This window comes from Gorilla gorilla, chromosome 9 (assembly GCF_029281585.2).
Source record: "Gorilla gorilla gorilla isolate KB3781 chromosome 9, NHGRI_mGorGor1-v2.1_pri, whole genome shotgun sequence".
In the NCBI taxonomy this organism is placed as follows: domain Eukaryota; kingdom Metazoa; phylum Chordata; class Mammalia; order Primates; family Hominidae; genus Gorilla; species Gorilla gorilla.
Genome location: NC_073233.2, coordinates 83649688 through 83674902, shown reverse-complemented (window position 1 = coordinate 83674902; position 25215 = coordinate 83649688). Strand labels below are relative to the sequence as shown.

General features: G+C 52.6%; 1 protein-coding gene and 1 long non-coding RNA gene across 3 annotated transcripts in view; one reads left to right on the top strand and one right to left on the bottom strand.

Annotated features, from left to right (window-relative positions):
• The window catches only part of DGAT2 (diacylglycerol O-acyltransferase 2), a 33018-nt gene extending 15442 nt beyond the window's left edge, over positions 1 to 17576 (bottom strand). The window contains exons 1-2 of one of the 2 annotated variants that reach the window (XM_004051835.4): positions 16931 to 17576; positions 1305 to 1433 (exon numbers count right to left, since the gene is read on the bottom strand). In XM_004051835.4, coding sequence (XP_004051883.1) covers positions 1305 to 1433; positions 16931 to 17051 — 250 coding nt within the window. In that variant the 5' untranslated portion in view covers positions 17052 to 17576. Of the gene's footprint in view, positions 1 to 1304; positions 1434 to 14921; positions 15011 to 16930 lie in introns of those variants that run through there. The other variant, XM_055356833.2, reaches the window with a different exon arrangement.
• On the top strand, positions 17423 to 24811 carry LOC109026896 (uncharacterized). The gene is made up of 3 exons (XR_008670015.1): positions 17423 to 17549; positions 21727 to 21806; positions 24155 to 24811. It is a non-coding gene; the product is annotated as an uncharacterized lncRNA (long non-coding RNA).
• The last annotated feature ends 404 nt before the right edge of the window (positions 24812 to 25215 follow it).

Sequence of the window (25215 nt, the reverse complement as noted above, 5' to 3'; positions counted from 1 at the left end):
GTTCATGGATCCCCCCACTCAAAGCCCGTTCTTGGGCCTAAAGGTGAAGACTGGCTGTTTCAGCCCCAGTTCACTAATTCTGGGCTTCCAGGAATGTGGGCTCCCTGGGGAATGCACTGAGTTTCTGCTCAAATCCCAACTCTGCCATTTAATGAGCTTCACAGTAGCAGGTAGTTGATGAACCTTTGTGAATTTGCATTTTCTCACCTGTGAAGTTCTATCCCTTGGCCCTGCAAACACGGTCTCAGTCTCAGAGCGCCCCATGCACCTGCCTGAAGGACAGCTGCTCAGCACTGACATGGTAAGTCCTGATGATCCCCTACCAGCCTATACAGTCCCGAAGAGTGGGTTGCCCAGAGGGACTGGCTCACAGGCACTGGAATGCACTCTGTGATGCTCTGGAGCAGGTTCGTCTGCCTTGACGTGCTGAGGAAGCTACCTGCTATGCTGAGAGCACAGGGGTCTGGGGAAAAACAAGAGGCTTCTTCCCTCCCCTCAGACATTCGTGTTGTCCTGCCCCTGGCCTGGATGGCAACCTAAGGAGTGAGGGTATCTAGCCAGACCTGCAGAAAAAGCAACCAAAGCACCGATGTGGGCTGTGCTGAGAGATAGCAGGGAGCAGGCCTCGGGAAGCACCTGGGGAATGTGCTCAGCTGAGGATGGGTGTGGGCTGGGAGTGGGGTCTGAGGGCACCTCCCGATGATTCCCACGTAATGGGGGCCCATCATGACCAGGCCCTGTGCCAGGTGCTCTCATTTCTTATCTTCAATCCTCAAAAAAGCCATGTGAAGCAGGCACTTTCCTCACACTCAAAATGAGGAAACTAACACTCAGAGAGCTCAAATAACCTGTGTAAGGTCACAGAGCTTGTCTGCAGGAGATTCAGGACTTAAACCTGGCACCAAACCACCTTAAGGCAAAGTAACATACCTGCTGGAAAATGTCTGTTGGTGGGCAGGGTGGCACTGTGGGAAAGGCACACGCTTTGGGGGTCCTGTAGACAGGGATTCAAATCTGTGTGACCTTGGGCAAGTTACCTATCTTCTCTAAGACTTGAGGTTTCCCATCTGTAAATGGGAACTATCACACCACCTCCCACTGAATCTCGCTGAATCTTCATGCGTGCTGAGGGGTAGAGCACTTGATCTGGGACCCAAAGATAGATGTGGAAAGGTGCTGTGGGGCAGCGTGTGTAAGAGTTACTCTTATTCCCTCACCCCTGCAGAGCAGGGCTCCTGCTCTAACCTCTTTTGGGGAAGTGGACACTGCCTGCCCACCTGCCCTCCCTCTAAGGCCCAGCTTACCCAGTACAAGGAAGGACAGGACCCACTGGAGCACTGAGATGACCTGTAGCTGCTTTTCCACCTTGGACCTATTGAGCCAGGTGACAGAGAAGAGGTCCTGGAGGGCGGAGAGGATGCTGGATCCAGTGCCTACAGCAGAGGGAAGATGTCAGTCCACTGTCACCCTTCTCTCCAGTCATGGGGTCCCCAGTACAAACCTCACCTCCCACAGGTACCCTTCTAGATATGAGAAGAGCATCAGCTATAGAATCAGACAGACCTGGGTTCAGATCCTAGCCCTCCACCCCATGGCTTTGTAACTCTGGGCTGTTTGCATGCTCCCCTGTGCCCTGGTTTCTATAGATACACAATGGGAATGGTATCGCACTCAGGGGGTCATTTTGGAGACCACATGAAGTATCTAAAGAGGCTAGTCCAGGGGCTAGGCCTTGGGAAGTCTCTCATAATTGCCAGTTCTCTCCCATCCCCTCCACCCCAGTCAAACTCCTGTCCCTTATCTGAATCTAGTACAAATATTTAATTTTGCTATCTGTCTGTGAGGCCAAGGACAGAGGTTCAACATCCAATTTGCAATGGTTTTTTTTCTCCAAGTGTACTTTGAGCATCCCCAATCCCTGCTCTGCCTTCTGTATGTCCCAGACTAATACCCCTTCTCCAAGGAGCTGAACCTCTTGCCCCCACCCCCAACACCACAGATTCCCCACACCACTACCACTTTCAGAGAGATGTAAATGTTCAGCCGCATCTCAGTGCCCAAAGCGTGGGGCCCAGAAAAGAGTAAGGTGGGAGCCTTTGCTTCCCCAAAGGGCCCAGTGGCCAGTGAGCTTCAGGCAGCCTGAAGGACACTGAGAGCTGTAATTATGTTCGCTATCAATCAAGTGCCAAGCCTGGAAGTTAGGACGAGATGTGTCCACTTAATTGGCTTGGTGCCCCTAGGATGACACCCTGGACTCCAGCAGCTGATGGGCAGTGGGGACAGGAAGCCTGGTGACTGCAGGAGACAGCACTGGGGAAGAGCATGGGTGAAGGTTCCTCACCCACACCCCATTTCTTCCGGCAGCTGAAGAAGTAGGCCACCTCAAACCCCTCTTTGCTGAACCCCCACTACATGCCCTTTGCTCAACACATCTTCACCAAGCACCTACTGTGTGCCCATTAAACATTCCTTCATACCATCTGCTCTGTGAAAGACCCAGAGCACAGATGAGTTAGTCACAATCTTGTCCTTGAGGGTCTCATGACCTTTCAACTGAGCCTACAAGCTGGGAGCAGGGAGAGAGACGGATTTAGGGGCCTATACTCAAGCCTTTGCTTTTCTTCAAAATCTGCAAAGCAACAAAGCCACAGCAGAGTTTAGAAAGATACCTACCCTTATGAGCTGAAAGTTAACAACTGCTTTGACTTTTAGGAGGAAGGAAGGAAATGCTAGGCCTCAAGATGGCCCCTTTCCCTGGTGTGATGCATCAGAGGGAAGGGGCTTAGTTTAGCAGAAGAGTCAAACCTAGGTTCAGACTTTGGTTCTACTCACTATGTGACCCCAGGCAAGCTTGCAGGGTTCACTGCCATATCCTCAGTGCACAAATTGGGTGTTGAGTAGCATCTAATAACACCACTGGCATAACTGGAGTGGAGGCGGCAGGATGTGAACTCACAAAAGCAAATAAAGAGGCTGGGCCATAGAGCCATTCCAGAGGTCTGCCTCATAATTGCTCCTTCGCCCCCTTTATAAAAATCCTACCTTCATAGGACTTTCCCACCTCCAGACTTGCCCAGCAACCCATCTTAGAGCCTGAGAGCCCTCTGGGGTCATCCAGTATAGCCTAATTGGACAGCCAGGGAGACTGGGGACCAGAGACAGGCACTGACTAGCCCAGGGCTACCCAGGCAGTAAGCGGCAGAGCCAGGACTGAAACCCAGCATTCCTGACCCTGCTTAGAGGACCTCCCCTTTCCCCAGAGCAGCTCTGAGTGCAAAGGCTCTGTACACAGGACACAGTCGGAGGGTCATGCTCGGGGCCTGGTCAACCTGCCCAGCAGTGGGACATCACATGCTTATCCTTGAGGGTCTCATAACCTTTCACCTTCACCTACAAGTGGGACAGGCCTGGGTGAGTATATAAGGGAGGGAAGTGAAGTCCAAGCACAGGCTTGAACCCTTGATCCAAGGGCTGGGGCTGGACAAGTCATCTTCCAGCAGCTGGCTCTGCCTCCTGAGCCATGCTGGATGAAGTGAAGCAGGAGCCATGGCCACCGGAGGCTGGTTAAGTGGCAGGTGAGTTCCTGTTCCATCTGAAGCAGGCTGGATGCCCTGGCTAGACAGAAGATAAAATGTACTCTAGCACTTTCCTACTCAAAGCGTGGTCTGGGAACAGCAGCATCAGCATCACCTGGGAGCGGGTTAGAAATGCAGGACTTTGGGCTCCAGACTGGATTTACTGAATCAAAATCTGCATTTTAACAAGATCCCCAGGTGATTAAGTCTGAGAAACACCACTATAAATGCTTCAGTCCAAACACTCAGGTAGGGGCTGGGGTGAGACACAGCACCGGGGGACACCACCTTCTATTCGGCAGGAAACAAAGGCAAAGCATGCCTTCTCGTGGCTGACTTGCTTCCCGTTGCAGACAGGCCCCTGAAGCCAGCGGTTTGAGGGGTGCGTAGGGAAGAGGCATGCTGGGAGTCAGCTTATCTAGCTCCCTACCTTGGCGCCAGGGCCAGCCCCCATGCAGCTTGGAGGAGGAGTATAGAAATTTCACTGATGACATATCCCCAACTGAAACAACTGAGAAGACCTAAAAATTCTTCATCATGCCTAATCCAAATCTCTCTGCTAAGCTTATTAGGTGTCTTAAAATTAGGTAAAGTCATAGCGCAGGAAACGCACGCCATCTTGTTCAACCCTCACCCCATTATAGAGACTGGAAATTGAGGGCCTGCGGGAGTATCCCAAGTCCCGCAGCAAGGTGGGTCTGCAGGCTCAGGCTTTTCCCACACTGCTGGTTCGGTTCTCACCCTGCCTTATCCAGCCCCAACTACCGCCCACAGCTCGCTCTGCCAACAAGTGGGAAATGCAGTCTACCAAGTGAACCCTCACTTCCCATCTGCCTGGGCAACTGTACCGGGACTGCTGCAAGGTGGTGAGCTCTAAGTCCCAAATACCAAATGGCAAGTGCTTCCGTGGGCGTTAGAGTTGCGAGGCTCCTGGAGAGGGAAGCTGGGAGGACTGCACCTCTGCTTTCTCAGGCCCAGGCCCTCTCAGGCAATCCCAACCTGGCTGACCATGGAGGCCGTGGCCTGGGAGCTGGCCTAGCCATGGATGCTGAACCCCGGGGCCAGTGGGAGCTCCCCCGTCCACCTCAGAAATATTCTAGGCAGAGGCCCTTCCCTGCTTTGTTTACCTGATGATTCCCTGATAATGAGATAAAGCAATACATCCTTCAAAACCCAGAGATGGTGATAAGGCAGCAGTCTTCCAGGAAGCCTTTGGAAAGAGAAGGCCTTTCCTTCTCTGGGATGATAAACACTAAGGTCTATGCAGGCCTGGAATTGCCAGGGGCCATCTTGCCACCCACAGAGATAACCTATTTGAAGATAAAGTCAGACCTGCACAATGGAGAAACAAAAGAGCATCCTCCTCAGGGCTCCTACAGCCTCTGGCCTTGTACTAACTGCTGATTACAAGCTGATTCTGCATCACACTGGAAACTGCCCAAAGGCCAGGCCTGGGTCTGATCCATATCTGGATCCCCAGTGCCCTGTCAGGCCAGCCCCAAGGAGGTGCTCTGGCCACTCTTCAGGCCCCCGGAGTTCCCTCCATGCAGGGCTGAGTGAAAGGTATGATGCACAAGAGGCCCATAAAGCTTTGGGAGACCCTCCATGCCCCTGCACAGGCACTTGGACTCCTGTGAGTTTGGCACCAACACCCTATTTTGATGGTGATACTCTGCCAGATGCTGGCAGAGCTGAACTCAATTCAGGCCCAACCTCCAGGCCTGCATCTGCTCCGATGTTGCATGTCCCCAAGTTCCTTCTCTCTGCTCCCCACAACAAAGCAGGGGGCAGTGGTGGGGAGCTGGAAGGGGAAGGGGAGAAATGAATGATCTGTTTTCCTTCAGAGGGGTGGGTCAGGAGCAGGCATCTTCTACAGCAGGTAAAGTGGCAGCAGGACTTGGGTTTCTAGACCCAGCTCTGCCACCAACTCCCATGCTAAGTCTCCTCACCTCTCTGGGCTTCAGTTTCCCCATCTATGAAATGGGGGTAAGGAGGGTGAAGTCTGTGATCTCTGGCACCCACCCTCCTGAGGACTCCTGTCAGGGTATTTGGGACCTAGAGCTTACCACCTTGCAGTAGTTCTGGTACCGTTGCTCAGGCAGATGGGAAGTGGGGGTTCAGTTGGGCACCCCCAAAACACTGCCAGTCCTTGCCACCTGGCTGTCAGTACTTCCTCTGCCCCAGCTGTGGCTGGGAGGAGTCCAGCAGAAGCTGGTGGGGATGCCGATGCTGCAATCAGATGCCACCACATGCCACCACCTTCACACCCAGCCTGACTGTTCCTGACTCCTGGGTGGGGCCACCAGGGAGCCTCAGCATCCAGCCAAGTCCCTGCTCCTATCTGCCCCCTCACCACACCTGCACTCTCTCTGCACACTCCCACAGCACCAATGTCACTTTACTTGGCCATCCCACTGCCAGTGACGCATGGGTGCCAGGACTTGGTACCTGATTCATCTGTGGTAAGAGGGGCTCATAGAGGTTTACTGCATAGCTGAGCAAATCCATAAGCAAATCCAGAGCAGCCTCAGAGGCAGCTATAGGCCTGGATGCCCAAGTTAGACTGGGCTGCCTGGCAGGAGGCAAAACCAGCCCCATCACTGAGGACTGACCCCAGAGATGGGGCATGAGCCTCTTTTGCCCTCCCTAGGTACAAGTTTCTCCACCTATAAAGGGAACACAACCCTGCTACCTACAGATGTCTCTGTTTCATGGGGGCAGATGAGACAGGCTGTAGGGGAAGATTCCCAACAGAAGACTCAAATGGCTGCTCCCGGGCAGCACTTGCTTTACACACAGCTCATTTGCTCCTACCTTTGGGGAAGGCAGAGGGAGTAGAGCTGCCAGAGAGGCCCAGAGCAGCTCTTTTACCACTCGGAAAGCAATCCCCTTCTCCCGCGCCTACGTGGGGCTTCACCGTCCCACAACACTCTCTGGGAAGGTAGGCAAGGGGAGAACTGGCAATCCTGTTTCACAGAGAAGGAAACTGAGGTGAGGTGAAGCCCAAAGAGGCAAAATCACTTGCTTGAGGTCAGGGTGTGGGAGCCAGGACTTAAAGAAGGTATTCAGGCTCCCAGTCCCTCATCATCTCTACAATGCTACGCTGTTGAGCGCTGGCCCCACCAAACACGCCAGCCCACACCTGGACTTCAGGAACATATCCTGGCAAAGGAGAGCTCCCTCCTCTGCCCATATCATGCTCAAAGTCTCATGTGGATGTTCTAGTGAGACTGGATTCCACCCCCCCGACCCATGTGCTTTCAAGCAGCTCTCAGACCCAGGGCCCAGCCCAGGGCTGGGGTGTTGAAGGGTGTCTGTGAGCACCTCTTTGCCCAATATCTGATATCAAAGTGACCACGAAGGCCACACCTCGAGGCTGATGAAACCCAAGTTTTCTGGGCTTCCTCTCACATGCCTGAGGGCAGAAGTGTCTGAGCCCCAACCCCCTAAATCTGAGAAAGAGGGCCCTGGGCCAGCTCTGCCCTTGCCTGGCTCTGTGACCTCGGGCAAGTCACCTAACTCTAGCTTTGGTTTTCTTATCTATAGGATGAGGGTGATAATCCTCACCTCACAGGATTTTGGGGAACATTAAATTTTTTTTTTTTTTTTTTTTTTTGAGACGGAGTCTCGATCTGTCGCCCAGGCTGGAGTGCAGTGGTGCGATCTCAACTCACTGCAACCTCCGCCTCCAGGGTTCACTCCATTCTCCTGCCTCAGCCTCCTGAGTAGCTGGGACTACAGGCGCCCGCCACAACGCCCGGCTAATTATTTGTATTTTTGGTAGAGACGGGGTTTCACCATGTTAGCCAGCATGGTCTCGATCTCCTGATCTCGTGATCCGCCCACCTAGGCCTCCCAAAGTGCTGCGATTACAGGCGTGAGCCACCACACCTGGCCGGGAACATTAAATTTTAAAACGTGTAAGGCACATGTGGCATTTGTTAGGTGATTAAGTGGTGGCTACTGGCATTGCTCCTCCCATCTCCAGAGTGGGAAGGGGTATACGTAATGAGCAAGCAGAGTTTTTCCAGAGGCTCATGGCCATGGGTCTGTGTTATAAGAAGAGGTCGCAGAGTGACGGTAGCGCAGAGGAGGCTCCAAGGAGACCATGAGGCTTCGCCAGGGCCCTGAAGACAAGATCTAGGGGTCAAACAGGAGGAAAGTGCGCACTGTGGTTGGGGGAAACTGCTGGAACAAAGCCTTGCAGGGAGTTCTAATGAGGCAGACCCAAATACTCAAGAACCCAGAAAGGGGGGTGAGTGACTGCCTGAAATAGAAGCTGAGAATAAAGAAGTTGGAATGAGTAGTCAAAGGTGGCTTCCTGGGTGAGGTGGGTGGGGACAGAGCTAAGACCCAAGGCATAGAGCACATACAAGGTACTAAGCGCTAATACTAGCCCTGGGGAAACAGCAGTGAGCACAGCAGATGATGTCCTGCCTCAGAGGCAGCTATAGGCCTGGATGCCCAAGTTAGACTGGCTAAAGTTAAGTTAGGATGCTTAACTTCTGCTGAGGGAGAGATAAAACACCTACGTATTAATGTATGATGTAACATCAGGCAGCAATGAGAGCTATGAAGAAAAATAATTTGGGGCAATGAGATAGAGAGAGGGGCAGGAGGATCCCTGGCCTATGGAGAGGCCCTGAGCGCACATGGGGAAGCACTGGTAGACAGAGAATGTGGGCAGCTCACGCCTCTCGACAGCCCACACCGCGTCCTCCACCCACCTCACCTCCATACTGGCATCTGGCAGGGGACATGCCAACCTGGAGTCAGTGCCGAAAACAGGGGCCGAGAGTCAGGAGAACCTGGCCTCTAACTCGTAGGAAGTGGCCTGGATGAGTCACTTCCTATACAAGCTTCAGCTTCCTCATCTATACAGTGGGGCTAATACCTACCTCACCAGATTGTTGTGGGAATTAAATGAGATAATGTATAGCCAAGAGCTTCATAAAAAGTAAAGATCTCTATGAATGCTGATTAATTACCAAGTAAGCCTCGGTGTCCTCTCCTGTTTGATAGGTAAAATAATGCCTGCCCTGCCTAGGAACAGAGGCGTAGGCGACAGGCTAACTTAGGATTCAAACCCTGGCTCTGATTCTTACCTGCAATGAAACCTTGCAAATCACTCCCTGTCCCTGGGACTCAGTGTCCTCCTTAGCTTTAATCCAGGATTGTCATAAGGAATCTAAATAACTTAGGGAAAAGGGCCAGAATGTCTGGCATCAATGTGAGAGAGCCAGAAAGATGACAGCTAAGAGAGGTGTGAACAGCCTCTTGGGCTCCTTGAGGCGGGGGTGGGGGTGGGGGTCACCCTGCCCACATCCCCAACCCCAAGGATGCCACACCTGGGCCCATCTGGACCTACTGTCTGCCCTGGGTCTAGGTGAGTGAGAAAGTCACCCCCAAGTTACCCCCAAAGAGCTGAGGACAAGTTGCACGGAGACAGAGAGAGCAAACAGTTTTTTAAGAGGTGCACAGTAATAGGTTGTATATTATGAGGAGAGGTAGCAGAGTGAGGGTCAGTACATATTGACCCCTAGCAGGCTCTTCCAGCCCCAGGGAGGTCTAGGAAGTCAGGCCAAGTGCCAAAGAGATGCCACTTCATCAAGGCTGGAGGTGAGCTCTCTTCCAGGCTCCTCCAGGCAGATACCTTTCAGCGGGAGTCCACACACATGATGATGAGAGGCCGGTCATGGCAAAGCTGCCATCTCTGGAGGGTCATGACCACTGCTATTAGAATCCCAGGCCAGGGCTGGGCTCCCGTAAGCCTCACACAGGAAGCTGTCTCCACTTGGTGCCTCACCATGTGCTCAGCCAGAGACTCCTTCCCTCCAGGAAGTCTCCCCACACTGTCTGACTTCACTGCAGTGCCTCCAGGTAGAGTTCTATTGCTTCTAAGTCTAGTTTGGTCAGTCTTTTAGCACATGCATACCAGGCATCCACCAGGCACTGAGCACTGGCCTGCTAGAGACCAACCTGTTGACTCTTTCTCTGGAAAGTCTTCCTTCTCCTCCACCTGGGTTGGATTGACCGCATCCCTGCCTGTCCCATCTCACCCCTGTACTCAGCCCTTTCTCATTATGGGAAAAGGTATGTGTGTGCATTTGCAGGGACCATGTCTCATTCATCTGGGCCCTGGTGCTCAGCACAGGGTCAGGCACAGAGAAGGTGCTCGATCAATGTTTGCTGAATGACTGAATGCTTGAGAGGACTGTGATGAATAAACAGGGCCTAGACAAAGATAGAAAAAAGTCCACCCACAGGTGACTGACCTGTGCCATGACGGAGGGTCAAGCAGAGCTTTCTGGGGAATCAGGAGGGAAAGGTCTTCTCCAGCTGGAGGGTGGTTAATGTCGGGGCAATGGTGGAAGGCCCCAGAGGAAGGGAGAGAGAAGGGTAGAACCCAAACACTAACTTTCATACCAGTGCTTTCTAAGTACCCTTTACACCCCAGGCTCCAAACCAGGAGGGGAGCTTCTAGACTCTGCTTCTCCTCTGCTTCTTGGGCATCTGCTAGAGGCTGAGTTCTGCTCCTGGGCTGCCCACCCAAGATATGGCTGGGAGACAAAGCTGCGAACAATTATACATAAAGGATCAGTCAGGACTAGGAATCCAGGGGAGGCCCCAACCCCCACAGGAGGGTGTTCTTAGGGATGCCTTCCAGGAGGAAGGTACAGGGGCAGGACCCCAGGTAGTAGAGTCCTGCAAAAGGCATTGCAAAAAGGCATTGCAAAGGCCCGAAACAGAGAGAAGACAAGTTTGAGGAATTAACTGCAAGTAGTTTAGTCAGACTGCAGCACAGAGACTGTGAGTCTAGTTGGAAAAGTAGAGAAACAGGGAGGCATGAAGGACTGGGATGCTTGGTCTAGGAGTCCTGGTCTCTACCCTGAAGGCAGAGAAGACAGCCAGCCAGTCAGAGCCCACCCCCTCCACTGGTGCCTAAGAGCCCTAGGGCAGCTAGCTAGCTATAGAACTGGTCCCAAAACGCCAGTGAGTTCTTTTCTGAAAAGATTAACAATTCGCTTTAACGGTTCTGTTTTGCAAATGAGGTATCCTTAAAGCAGGGCCCACTGGGACATCTGGCCCAAAGGGGAAGCCAAACTACTGGAGAGCCAGCACACAGCTATGCTAGGTGTGCCAGGTGGGAAGTGGGCCATCAGGACCCTGCAGGGACTGTCAGTCCTCAGGGCCTGCTGCAGGGAGCCAGGCATCCTGAGGATCTGTAGACCTGCTGGGGCGCTAAGCCTCTTCCTCCCCTCTCTAGGTTTCCCCATTAGCACTAAATTAGGAAGCTGGGGTGGATTAGTTGAAATCTGAGTGCTGCTAACTTGGGCCACCTGTGCTCTGCTAGAATCCACAAATGAATTTTTATCCACAGAAGATCTCCCTAAAGGGAATATAAGCCCATCCTCGGGCTACTCCATACACCTGGGTTTTTGTGTATTCCGTTTTCATCAAGTAGAACTTTCACAAAGTTCCAAGAGGTAAGGCCAAGGAAGTGAGACTCTTAGAATGCCATGTTCCTGATACCGAACATGGATCTACATCCAGGACCCTGGACATGATTGCTGAGGACCCCAGGGGCCCACTTCCCCCACCCCACCCACTGTGACCAAGCACATTCAAAAAGTAGCTACTGCAGTGGAAGGGGCTGCCATGGCAACACTACTAGCTTGTGAGTAGGTCACCAAGGAATCTCCAAAATACGTCCCCATCACAATATATGGGCAAGCATGGGGAGACCGGTTCTTCTGTGGCACTTACCTTGGCCCCAAGTGGATGAGTGCACCATTTTCACAAGGAGAAGCTGAGGACAAGAATGAGGAGGTGGCTGACCTCAAGAGTCCCACAGCAGTTAGGGACAAGAATGGAATCGCATTTCTCCAGCAGGGATGTAAGGAAGCCAAGGGGGTCATCTCAACCAGTCCTCCTCACTGTGCAGATGAGAAGGCTGAGGCCCTAAGAGGCAGTGTTATACCCAAGGTCACATGGGAAGCAGAGGCAGGGCTTAGAATGGCTAATTCTGCTCTAATAAGAAAAGGAGTTTGTGTTTCCCATTTCTATTGATTTACCCAAAAGGTTCACAGGGTGTAGCCTCTCTGCATCTGCACCATAATCTGCACAGGTTCTTATGACACTTTTGCTCATTTCATAGATGAGGAGACTGAGGGTAAGGAAGGGTAGTGGCTTGCTGAGGCTGCGGAGCAGTTCGGTGGCCAAGCAGGAGCTGGACAGAGCCCAGGCCTGACTCCTACCCCTGGGCCCTGCCCATGAGGCCCTCAAATCAGCCAGCAGCTCCATACCAGGAGGCCCTCAAAGTGCTGGAGGCCAATAAACTAACTGCACCAGGCTCCTTTCCCATGAGCTCTCAAGTCTTCCTCCTGCTGCAGACACAGGTGAGCCACCACAGGCCTGGATCCAGCATCCTCTCTGTCTCTCTTGTCTCTGGCTCTCAGTACACCAAGACCTCAGCCTCAGTTGGTCACTCAGAGGCCCTGCAGTCAGTCTGCCTCTCCCATCCAAATCTCATGCCTCTATTTATGCTATTTCCTGTACCTGAATGTTCTTGCCTGTCTTGCTGATGCCTATTCATCTTTCCAGATCCGGACTGAATGTCACCTCTTCCAGGAAGACTTCCCTGACCTCAGGGTGATCAAGCTCCCCGGTCTCACCTCTTTGCAGTCTTTCCTGTCATTGCTCAGATCACTCTGCACAGTCATCTTGTGTACATCCCCCTGGTCTCACTTCCTCAAATGCAGGGACTGCAGCTGACACACAGAAGGTGCTCAATCAATAAAATGAAGGGTCCACACCCCAAGTCCCTTCCTCAGTGAAGCCTTCCTGGATGCCCTAGAGCAGGGTCTGCCACTCTCTACACTGTTGGGGGCCTGCTGGATGTGTAACACAGGACAAATGACAAGGACTAACATGAATGTCACAAGTTCACAAACACTCACACTCAGGTTAACTCAAACCCTCCATCCTTGAGAATCTGAGAATTCTGACCCTATTTTCCAGATAGAAGGAGTGAGATCCCCAGAGAGGAAGTGAAGCCCCCAGCCACATCCCAGAAAAATGTCAGGCCTGGAACCCCAGCTCTCGGGCTTCTAATAAGCCCTGGGAAGCAGTAAGGGTGACCATTGAGCCTGGCTCTGCCCATTTGCCACTCAGCCTTGGAGCCAGCTCCTTGCCAGACTGTGGGTACCTCCAGGGCAGGGAACAGCTGCAACCCCAGCACCCAGTCCCTAGCACAGGTGGTTACAGGTACAGAGGAAGCCCAAGGAAGGCTCAAGGAATCACACTGAAGCTAAAAGCAGGGCTTCCTCCAAGAGGAATGGGGCAGTCCCACTAATGATTCCTTCGTTTAACAGATACTTACTAAGTACCTATTACCAGTGCCAGGCACTGTGCTAGATGTCACAGCACTGAGAAAGACAGACAAGGTTCCTGTTTCCAAGGGACTCATATTCTTTTTCTGTTTGTTCTTTTTGTTTTGAGATGGAGTCTCGCTCTGTTACCCACGCTGGAGTGCAGTAGCACAACCTTGGCTCACTGTAACCTCCTCCTCCTGGGTTCAAGCGACTATCCTGCCTCAGCCTCCCAAGTAGCTGGGATTACAGGCACGCACCACCACATCTGGCTAAATTTTTTTATTTTTAGTAGAGACGGGGGTTTTACCATGTCAGCCAGGCTGGTCTCAAACTCCTGACCTCAAGTGATCCTCCCACTTCGGCCTCCCAAAGTGCTGGGATTACAGGCGAAAGCCATGGCACGTGGCCGGCCAAGGGACTGATATTCTTACTGGGGAGACAATTGCTTAAACAGATAAGCACACATGAAAATTTAGGTAGTGATAAAGGCTATAAAAATAAAAGAAGATGTGGTGATTGGAAGTGGCTCTCTAGATAGGGTGGCCAGGGAAGACCTCTGAGAGGAGACTGACTGTTCTGAAGCCAGCCATGCAAAGACCTGGGCAGACAGGCAGCATATGCAAAGGCGCTGAGGTAAGACTGAATTGGGAGTAATGCTGCAGGAACAGGAAGACCACCATGCGTCTGCAGCATGGTGGGTGACATGCTAGGAGAGGAAGTTGTGATGGCAGTGGAGGCTGTTCACCTGGGGCTTACTTCATAGGCCAGGAGGAAGAGTTTGGAAAGTCTGAAGTGTGACTGAGTGTGGGTAGGGGGCAACTGGCATTCACCTGGCAGCCAAAGCTCTGGGGGATCTTAGTGCTCTAATCCACTAGGGCAGGCTTGGGGAGCTTCCTCAAAAAGTTTGAGAAGGGATGAGCTGCCACCCGCACCATGGAGACAACCTTCACTCATTCAGCAAACCACTGAGCACCTACAATGCACAGAGCCCTGCACTCAGCCCTTCATGGCCTTGCAACCCTTCTCTTGGCTTAAGGAGTCAGGCCACAGACTGGGAGATGGATCTGAGTTCTAGCCTGGCTCTGATAACCCTGGGAAAGTCCCTTCTTTCTGGAGACTCCAGTGATCCCATCTGTAACATGAGGGTTGGGCCCGATCCAGCACTAATTTTTACAACTCAAGTACTTGCTGTTGAATTTGAGGGCGGGAGGGTGGAGGTGGGGCAGGATTTCAACACTGGCCATTGAGTCACTGAGCCTGTTAATACAACATTACTCTTGGCCCTCCTTTCTCAGCCTAGATGAGCCCTTGGTGACGCAGCCCCAAAGTGGCCTCTATTCAGCTGGGGAAGTGATGTAGGTGAGGGGGGAAGCCACACGGAATTGGAGAGGGAAGCATGAGAGTAATGTTCTCATTCTGACTTAGGACTAGGTTAGGTGACTGTCAACCCTCAGTTCCCAGTTACCCCCAACAATCTAGCCACTTAGTTTCAAGCAGATCCACAGTGATGTGGAACTCCATCCTCACCCACCCCAGCCTGTTGCAGTCCTCAACAGCTGTCAGAAAGGACTCCTCTGCTACATCAAAACTTGCACCCATCATCCCACTCCTATTCCTGGCCTCACTCTTTGGAGCCACACACAACAAATCAGCTCAGAATTTTACTGGGACCACCAACATCTCATGCTAGGTCCTGTGCTGAACCCTGAGGACACAGGCAGGTGTCAGAGGGCTCTTCTGAACGAAGAGCCCCCAATCCAAAGGCAAGGATAAAGAGTAGGATATATATCCCTCCTGTCCTGATGAACTCTGCAAACTCCACATCTGGCACAGGACAGCCCTCCAAAGATTAGGAAATATCAACACAGACTCCCACTTCCCCCAGCATGCACCCACCTACCCATACTCCCACAGCTGGCCTTTTTTTTTGGCCAAGAAACCAGATGCCAAGGTATCTATTTCAATCTCTCACCCATCACAGGACTTCCCTTCACAGAATCCATGGTCTCTACTTGAATACCGTCACTGACGGGCTGTTCACCAGCTCACAACAGTGGGACCTTACCCACAGAGGCAAACTAGGCCACTGGGGAGTATCTTCAAGGACCAAGGATCTAGAAGGCAGGTCTAATGGAGATGCCCAGATAACAAAATGTGCTTCAGTTCCCTCCCCTACTCCACCCAATCTTTCACCAAAGTAGATCCCAGAAAGCTGAACTGACTGGTTTGCATTTCATACCAGCCCTTCCTACATTCCATGATGTAAATCCTTGCACCCAGTTTTAAAAAAAAAAGTTTTCAAGATCTGATAACAACATGGGGAAATGTTCCTGACATGATATTAAGTGGCTTGGTTAAAACCATTCGCTAGAGTACAAGTTCTCCTAAGGAACAAACTCTAAGTCAAAAACATGACAGCCAGGGTCACTGCCTCCTGGAAGACACAGCTCCCAGCCTGTGGATGGCAGAGCCGAGGGAATGGGGTCTCCAGGAAGCACTACCACAGGGAACATCCCTATCCCACTGCCCAGTGCAAAAACATTTTTAACAGCATAAACAAGGGCAAGTCCATTCATCCATTGATGTCCCTAAGGACATCAAAGGACACAGGGAACAGAAAAGGACTCAAGTGAGAGAAGGGGCTGTCAAAGGCTACTGGCTGGATGCATGGGGCAGCTCAAGCTGCTTGCCCCCGAGACAGGGCAGCAGCTGGGTTCCTCTTCAAGGGCTACGAGCAGCACCCACACCAAGAGGGGCAGATAACCACAGCGATAATCACACAAGAAGCAATGCCAATGCCTAGGTCACAGTTAAAGTGTGGTACAGCTGCAGGGTGGGTTATTGCAACCACTAGGACATTGTAAGTGATTCTGATTAACAGAAGGGAAACCTCGATGTTACATTAAGGGGGAGAAAACAAGATTCATAACTATATCTACAGCATGTCCTCAATTGTATCTATGCAATGTGTATAAAGAAAATGATCAAGAGATATACTAAAATGCTAATAGGAAGGTATCTTTGGATAGTCGATTTACCAGAAATTTTTTTCATTTGTCTATATTTTCAAAAATTCCATAATTAGCAAGCTTTATTTTTGTAACAAAGGTGGGCGGTGTAGGCGACCGTTAGTTACTAAAGAAAAATCCATGTCAGAGAGGCTCAGCAAGGAGAATACAGACTTAGAAAGAGGGAGAGGGGCTTCATGCAAGACACACACGCAGACCAGGACAGCTGTGATGACTTCCCAGGGTCTACCGGATTTGTACTTGAATCCAGGGGTCAAGGCATCAGCTAAGGAAAACTTAGGCATGCTTCCTCCCACTTCAGTTTCTCCAGCTCTAGGTAAGGGAGGTGGGGGTTGGAAGAGTTGCTATTCCTCGCTTGGGAAAAGCTGCGGGGGGTGTGGGGCGGGGGTTGATTTCAACTCTGCGCGATTCACTGAGGACCTCAGTTCCACCTTGGAGGACATGCAGGGTCCTCTCCGCTGCCTTCTAAGCATGCCAGGCTCAAGAGTTGCTGCTATGTGGGCTCCAGAGCCTGGGCGAGAAGATGGATGTGGGACAGAGGACAGGGCAGACACACCTGTTCCAGTCGGGCATGTTCCCCGTCTGGTGGCTGTCTCAGGAGACGGCAAAACCCATACCATCCTGCCCATCCAGTCTATCACTGCCAAAGCTCGCTCTACCTGGTGAAGGGAGAGGGGAGGGAACTGCCAGGGGTCACCAGCCGCAGTGGGGGCTGGGGAGGAGTTCTCGAATATCCCTAATAACTAAGAATGGTGGGTGGTACCGCTCCCACCTCACGGATGAGGGAAACAAGCCGGGGGGCGGGTGGAAAGCGATGTAACAGAGGTCGTAAAAATTGATGAGTGCCAGAGTGGAGAATGAACGTGTACTCATCAGCACCCACCAGCCTGCCACAGGGCCCTTTTCAGAAAATCTTCTCGCAGGTCCATAACCCCTGCGCGGTGGCACTCACCCCATCTCCCAGACCCCTCGCGCGACAGCGCAGGTCCTCCGTGAGAGCGCTGGCTCCGGTCAGCCTCGGCCTGACGCTCGCCGCGCAGGACCCCGGAGTAGGCGGCTATGAGGGTCTTCATGGCTGAAGCCCGCCCAGTCACGGCCCCGCGGGAAGCCGCTTCACCCCGCGCCCCTGGCCCATGCCCCGGCCCCCGGCGCCAGGGCTTCGCGCAGAGCACAGGGGTCCCGGGACGGCGTCGAGGCTGGGCGGCTAGGACACCTGGAGCTGCGGCCGGCGGCCACTGGTGGCGCGAGAGAAACAGCCTAGACCCCAGCGGAGGCGGCAGCCGCGGCGCTGGCTTCCCGGAGCGCAGCACTTTATCACCTCACAACGGGGCAGGCGCCGACGCGGCGGGCGGGGCGGGCCGTTCCAAGCCGCCGCCTGCGCCACTTGCTTGTGGGGGAACCGCACCCGAGGCTCTGCTTGGCGCGGGCCCGGGGCTGGCCAGCAGCCTGCTCTGCGCGGATCCGGGGAATGCGTGAGAGGAGAGCAGCTCTGAGCCCTGCTTCCAAGGGGCGCGCCCGGTTATTCCCCTCGCTCCCTCAGTCCGACCCCGGGCGCTCCCCCGCGGAGATTGGTACGGCCCGGCGGCCAGTACCCGGGCGGGGAAAACCAAGCACGTGCGGTGCAGGCAGAGGGCGTGCAGGGGGTCGGGCCTTTACTCTTTAGGAGGGGCTGTCTTTGGGCAGCAAAGATGCGAAGGTCCCGCTTTTGGTCACTGGTATCAGGATTAGTTAGGTTAGGGCTGGGTATCTCAACCACCCAGACTGCTTCTGGCTTTCCATCTCTTTATTAAGAAACCTCACAGAGCACCTATACCCTGCTGGGTGCTGGGGACCCAGCCAGATCAGCCCAGGTTCTGCCCTTGGGATGCTCACGCTGGGGGGCAGCAGAGACAGCCGCACACAGTCACTGGTGACAACGGCCAGGACAAGCGAGAAACCAGGGGGCTATGGAACCACAGAGTAGAGAAGACTCTGCCCTGGGCTGGGGGAGTGGGGGCGCTGGTGCACTTCCCAGAGAGGTTGGTGCACAGCAGGTTTGGAATCAGATAGACTAGGAGTCCAGTTCTTGCCTTGCCTCTCTTGAGCCTCAGTTTCCATATCTGTAAAATGGGAATAATAATTATTATTTTTGTGAGGTACTTTGAGAAGTAAATGAGATAAGGTATAAAAAGAGCCTAGGTAGTGTCTGGCACATAGAAAGCATTCCAAAATGGTTTGCCCATTAATGAATAGGAATTTTGCAGATGGAAGGTGTGAGGGCAAAGCAGAAAGACAGGCATAAAGTGTTAGAAAAGCCAGCATGTTTGGGGCAGGGCTGGGGGCCCTGGAGTGGCTGGAGCCCAGGCAACTGTGGAGCATGAGGCTGAAGTGAGAGGCGCGGGTGCTTGAACTGAGAGAGGCTTGGGAGTGCCACTCTTGAGATACTGCGGGGGAGCCAGGTCTTGGGAGAGCTTTAGTAGGGAAATGACTGGTCAGGTGGGTTTTAAGTGTCCTTAGCCATGGTATGGGAAATGGACGGGAGAGGCTGTAGGTCAGGAGGGCAGTGGGGAGGCTGTAGGGGCGGGAGATCCATGTGAGAGAGGATGAGCCTCAAGGCATGGCAGTGATAGAGGGAATGGAGGGAAGGCCTGATCTAGGGAAGAGCATAGGAAGCAAGATCCACCAGCATGTGGTGGAGCGACTTGTTGGATGGGAGGCTCAGGGAACGAGTGGGGACAACAAGCATGTCAGTGATAAGACAGATTTCTTAGGCATAGCTGGAGCTAGCTAGCTGTGGGGTCACAGCATAAGAGGAGAGGAATTCCCTGCCTTTGTGGTCTTTATCATGTTCTCACAGGGGGAGAGGAGAATGACAGAAGTTACAGGCACAGGGCAGCAGGTAATAGATGCCTCTGGTGCAACCTAGAGATGCTTCCATTTGTTCAGCCCTCTCAAGGCCACAGGAGTAAATCTCTCAACCGTGTCACTGGGCCCCAAGGCCCGAAATGGCCAAGAGTAGAAAGAAAAGCATTCCAGGCAGAGCTCCCAGCATGTGGTGAGGCCATGAGGCTGGAAAGATCTTAGTGCCTTTTAGGAAACTGAGGGTAGGCTAGTGGCATGCCACATGTGGGGGATGGGGGGAGACATGGGGACTGGTAAGTGCAAAGGCTGGGAGGTAGAAACAGGTGTGGTTTATTTTTGGGCAAAGAGGAGTGAAGCCAGGAGGATACTGAAGGTGCCAGTAAATCCTGGCATCCTCTCCTCAGAGAGGGTGCTCTTGGAGGCAAGACTCCTGCTGGCCTGGAAGATCCCAGGTCAGTCTGTGGCTCGTGCCTGCTCCAGAAGGGTCTCCTGTGGAGGAGGCCTGGGCTGGAACTCATGGCCCACCCACTCACCCTGGGCAAGTCAGTATCACTATCTTGTCTAGGTTTCCTTTTCTGCGTTATGAAATGGAGGTGACAGTTTCTGTTTTGCTGACTTCACTTGAGTGTTTGAGGATGAAGTGAAATCACAGCATGTAAAAGAGTGTTATCACTGTGCTGTAATGTAAGAGATCATTGTCTTAAATGGCAAGATTTGGGGTTACCAAGGCCTATTTGAAACATTCAGATCCCAAGTTCATCTGCTTCAGCACATTTTTGCTATGCACCTTCTCTGGGCCCGGCCCTGGTTAGGACACAGAGAGTAATCGGACTTAGTCCTTGGCTTCGAGGAGACCCAATCAAGAGATGGTGTCCTAAAGCCAGTGATCCCAAGACAGCCAGCCTGTGGCACAGGGTAACATGGAAGGCTATGCCAAGTTTGGCCTTTCCCCCTGTGCTGTCACTGTCTGCCTGCCTCTCCACGGAGCCAGGCGTTTCCCAAGGGCAGGAACCTCATCACTCTATGTCCCATGTGGGCCTAGCTCGGCATAGACGCTTAGTCCAAGGTGGATTGCCCCCTGAAAAATTATAGTAGAGTCATAGAGGAAGTAGAGGGAATGGTAAATTGGGAAGGTCAAGAAGAAGTGATATTGCTGCAGACCTAAGATGAGAAGTCTGATTCTGTGAGGCAGGGGGAAAGGGGAAAGGTGTCAGGCAGAGGGTACAGCATGGACAAAGGCCTGGAGGTAGGAACCCTGTGAGCACCCTGGTGTGGCTGAAAGAAAGATACAGGCAGAAGAGGGGTAGGAAATGAGGCTGGAGAGGTTGACAGGGCCCAGATCTGAACGGCCTTGTGGATCCTGCCAGGAAGCTTGGACTTCATCCTGTGGGAGGATGGACCAAAGGAGGGGTGTGAGCAGAGATGCACCTTGATTGGATTGGTGGGTTAGAAAGATAAGCTGGGGCCCTGCGCGGTGGCTTACGCCTGTAATCCCAGCACTTTGGGAGGCCAAGGCGGGCGGATCACGAGGTCAGTAGATCAAGACCATCCTAGCTAACATGGTGAAACCTCCTCTCTGCTAAAAATACAAAAATTAGCCAGGCGTGGTGGCGGGTGCCTGTAGTCCCAGCTACTCGGGAGGCTGAGGCAAGAGAATGGCGTGAACCCAGGAGATGGAGCTTGCAGTGAGCCGAGATTGTGCCACTGCACTCCAGCCTGGTAGCCTGGGCGAGAGAGCAAGACTCAAAAAAAAAAAAAAAAAAAAAAAAGGAAGATAAGCTGGGTTGTTGGTGTGGAGGTGGGTGCTTGGGGAATATGGCCATAAAATCTGGTCCCCAGCTTGGGCCCTTCCTGTGTGGGAACATCTGTGAGAGGATGCAGAGGTGAGTCCAAGGGCTGAGAGGCACAATTGCTTACTTCTGTGCCACCTCACAGAGCAAGCAGCCCCTGGCATCCCAACTTCTAGAACACTCCTTCCCCTTGGCCTCCAGCCGCCATGCCCATGGTTACTGCTTAAACAGCTTGGTCCAAATTGGATTTGGAAGGAAAACCAGACCCAAACTTTGAGTAGCCCAGAAAGGAAGTTTCATGGCAGTTTCCTGTGTCCTGGGACTGTTTTCCCCTGTGTGAGTTTGGGCAAGGGGGGCTTACACCAGACTCTGACTTCTCCTGGCCCCCTCCCATGCTTCTTGACATTCCTAGCCTCCTATAATGACCAGCCCTGACCTTCCTGCAGGTGTGTGAGCAGAACAGCTTGAGAATGTGTTCTAGGACCTGGTTACCTTTCCTTCATCATCTCTCAACCCATGTGTATATTGGGAAAATCAGAGACCAGTCAAGTCATGCCTCCAAGAAGGGCTTGACCAGGGTGGGTTTTGTGGTCCCACCAAGAAGCTTGGACTTCATCCTGTTGGGGGATGGACCAAAGGAGGGGTGTGAGCAGAGAGGCATCCACAAGGATGGCTCATCCTCCACCCACTTCAATCACCAGTGTTGTACTGCCATTGGGGATTACACGTGCAGCTTTGTAGCTTGTGAGAGGTTTGACGCATGCACCTCTGAGATATGCTTCAGTGATAGCAGTCTTAGCTCCTCCATTGCACACATGAGGAGGGTAAGTGGCCAGCCTATAAGGCAGAGAGGACACTTGCCCTAAGAGAGGCACAGGTAGAAAGACAGAAACAAATGTGTATCAAGCTCCCTGCTCTGTGCTAGGCCCTGGCTTGTGTGAGCTTGCCCAGTCCTCACAGCCACCACACAAGGGGTGATCACCCCCACCGCTTTGCACATGGGGTGCAGGGAAGTACAGTGACTTGTCCTGGATCACACAAGGAGTAAGTAGTAAAGCTGAGATTCACACCAAGTCTTCCGGAGCCTCAAACCTGTACGCTTTTTCTGCCTCCCAAGGCTGGGAGAGGGAGCACCTGTAACAGCAGAACTACTGGACGAAAGCAAATTCCCATCCATCGCCTCTACAGCCCTGGGAGGTTAGTCCCATTTTGCAGTTGGCAAAATGAAAGCTCAGGGAATCCAATAGCTTGCCAGATGGGGTTGGGATGTAACTAGTTCTCGTGCCACAAGGCTAGGGCCCATTGGGGTTAAACTCCTTTCAGTGCTCAACTCACTTGGAGAGTGGGCGGGCAGGGTTCTGGCAAGCAGAGGCAGCCTGGCATGGCCCTCTAGCCTGGAAACTCACCCGCCTCCTTACTCACAGGAATTTGCCAGCCAGAGCAGCTGTGTGGCATGGCTGCACTCCTCTTGGAAGTCTTTGCCTCCCATGTCCAAGCCCCCTACTGTCCCTCTTCCTGGTGGCTTCCCCACATGCTGCTGCTGCTTTGTGGTCAGGGGCCTGATGGTATATAGTCTTGGGTGGCAGGCTACAGAGTCTGGACTTTATTCTCAGGGCAATGGGGAGCCATAGAGGTTTTTAGCAGGAGTTTTATGCTTTAGAAAGATCATTGTCCAGGCAAGAACATTTTTAACTGTCATCTCCATGGCACCCTTCCTAACTGCCTCTACCTTATATTAGTCAGTGTCCCTATGGGAAACAGCCCACCCAAACTGGGTAATTTGAGGACAGTTTAATACAAAGACTGTTTGCAAAGATGTAAGCAGGCTATAGAGAAAACTCAAGGGATGGTGCAGTAGCCCAGGACTAGTCACCTCATAGGGGGTCTGGCCTGAAGGACTAAGAGAAGGACACTGCGGGTGCAATGGGGGCTGAGTGGAGAGGGCTGCCACATGGAAGCTGTGGCCTTTGCTGAAGGGGCACAGACAACCCACAGGGACCTGGGTTGTCTCCAACCCAGGTCCCTGTCTTCTGCCAGAACTTTTCTTTTTTTTTTTTTTGAGACGGAGTCTTGTTCTGTTGCCCAGGCTGGAGTGCAGTGGCGCGATCTCCGCTCACTGCAACCTCCACCTCCTGGGTTCAAGAGATTCTCCTGCCTCAGCCTCCTGAGTAGCTGGGACTACAGGCACATACAATCACGCCTGGCTAATTTTTGTAATTTTAGTAGAGATGGATTTTCCCCATGTTGGCCAGGTTGGTCTTGAACTCCTGATCTTAGGTGATCCACCCACCTCGGCCTCCCAAAGTTCTGGGATTACAGGCGCCACTGCACCTGGCCTGCCAGAACTTCTAATTGCCCAGAGGGTAAGGCAGCCTACAGATGCCACACAGAATATCTAAGGAGAGTGCGGGTGGAGAAAGGTGAGGAGTGGGGATGGGCATAATGGAAGGTGGACAGCGTGTGGCCCTATAATGACCCTCCCCACCTCTGTGCTAGCATCAGACTTCCAGCTTCCCTCTTTCAGAGCACCTGAAACTCTTAGTGTTTATACAGCTGATTCTTCCTGGAGAGGCTCCTTGAGGGCCAGGTAGAATCAGAGTCCTCTCTGTGTCCCAGGGCCCAACACTGGGTCTGGCCTACAGGAGGGACCTGGGTGATATTGGATGGAAGGGAGGGAGGCAGGTGAGAGGAAGGAGAGAGATAATGACGACAGAGCCTGAACTGAAGGGGTGGCAAGGCAAAAGAGAAGCAAGGGTGATTTTGAGAGATGCTGAAGCTTTAGAGTCTCTAGGATTTGATGGCATGGATGTAGGGCTGAAAGGAAGGAAGGGGGTGATTGAAGATGGCTCCAGGTTTCAAACCAGAACCCAAGAGCACAGACCTCCCAGCTCTAAGGTCAGGCCTTAGCAGAGCTTGGTAATGGCCTTTGGCCCTATCTTGTGTGACAGGTCTGGATGACAGTAGAGGAATAGGGCAGGACTGAGACCCTTGGGAGCAGCCCCAGGCTTGTTTTAGAAAGTTCTGTTGCAATGTGTACAGACAGCTCCCCTTGCATCATTCTGCCCGCTTGTTTCTTACTCAACTCTCTCAAGGCCTTTTCCCTGCAGGAATTGGGGGGTGGGGTGAGGGTGGGGGAGGGGATATTACACAGAGAGCTCCCAGTACATTCATTTCTCATCTGCCCTTCTATCTGGCCGACCTTTCCTGAGACCCCCCATCCTTGTGCTGAGTGCTGTGGGTACAGTTCTTGCTCCTTAGGGGCATTCTGGGGGAAGAAACAGACACCTAAAATGACAATTATTATTCAGCAGTAGTTTCTAGCTTTTTAAAAGCAGTGAAACCATTTCTTTTTTTCTTTTTTCTTTTTTTTTTTTTTTGAGATGGAGTCTTGTTCTGTCGCCCAGGCTGGAGTGCAGTGGCGCAATCTCGGCTCACTGCAAGCTCCGCCTCCCGGGTTCACGCCATTCTCCTGCCTCAGCCTCCCAAGTAGCTGGGACTACAGGCGCCCGCCACCACACCCAGCTAATTTTTTTTTGTATTTTTAGAGACGAGGTTTCGCCATGTTAGCCAAGATGGTCTCAAGCTCCTGACCTCGTGATCCGCCCATCTCAACCTCCCAAAGCGCTGGGATTACAGGCGTGAGGCACCGCGCCCAGCTGAAATCATTTCTTCAGATACAACCTTGAGAGCCCAAGAAGTGACAGGGATGACAGGCTGCTGGGGTGGTCCCACAGTTCCTCAGGGTTTGTCTCTCACTTGCCCAGCCCACACACCCTATCTCCAGGGCACTGTGGAACACAGTTTGAAACTCCCGCTGCACAGAATAGCAAGTGCGGGGCCGGGGGATGCACTGAAGACAGGCATTCAGGCGGATGCCCCCTGCACACTGTGGAAAGGCACCCTGGTGGGCTGGCACCTGGTCAGACCCATCTTCCTGAGCAAGGGCACTGGACAGGTTTGTTGGTGGATCATTTTTATATGAATACATATGCCTAGACAAGGCACTTCTCCTGATGCATCCACCCAGACTCTGACTTGGCCCCAGACTGAATAAGCCCCCACCTTGCCACATGTTAATGTTGCTTACTGTGTTTGAGCCTCTGTTTCCCTGTGCTCCATCCAAATGGGAATAAGTATCTTCCTCCTAGGGTTGTTGTAAAGACTAAAATAATAAATGTAAAGTGCCATATGGGCACAATGGCTCATGCTTGTAATCTCAGTACTTTGGGAGGCTGAGGCATGAGGATCAGTTGAGCCCAGGAGTTGAAGACCAGCCTGAGCAACACAGACAGACCCCATCTCTACCAAAAAAAAAAAAATTACCTAGGCATGGTGGCATGTGTCTGTAGTCCCAGCTACGTAGGAGGCCGAGGTAGGGGGAGGGGAGGATTGCTTGAGTCCAGGAGTTAGAGGTCGCAGTGAGCTATGATCGTGTCACTGCACTGCAGCCTGGGCAGCAGAGAGACACCCTGTCTCTAAGTGAATGAATGAATGAATGTAAAATGCCCAGGACAGGGCCTGGCATATAGTACTTGACAAATTGTTACCAGTAGGAGTATTATGATTGAAAATAAGGATTAGGGGGACAGGTTTGCCTGGAGCTCTG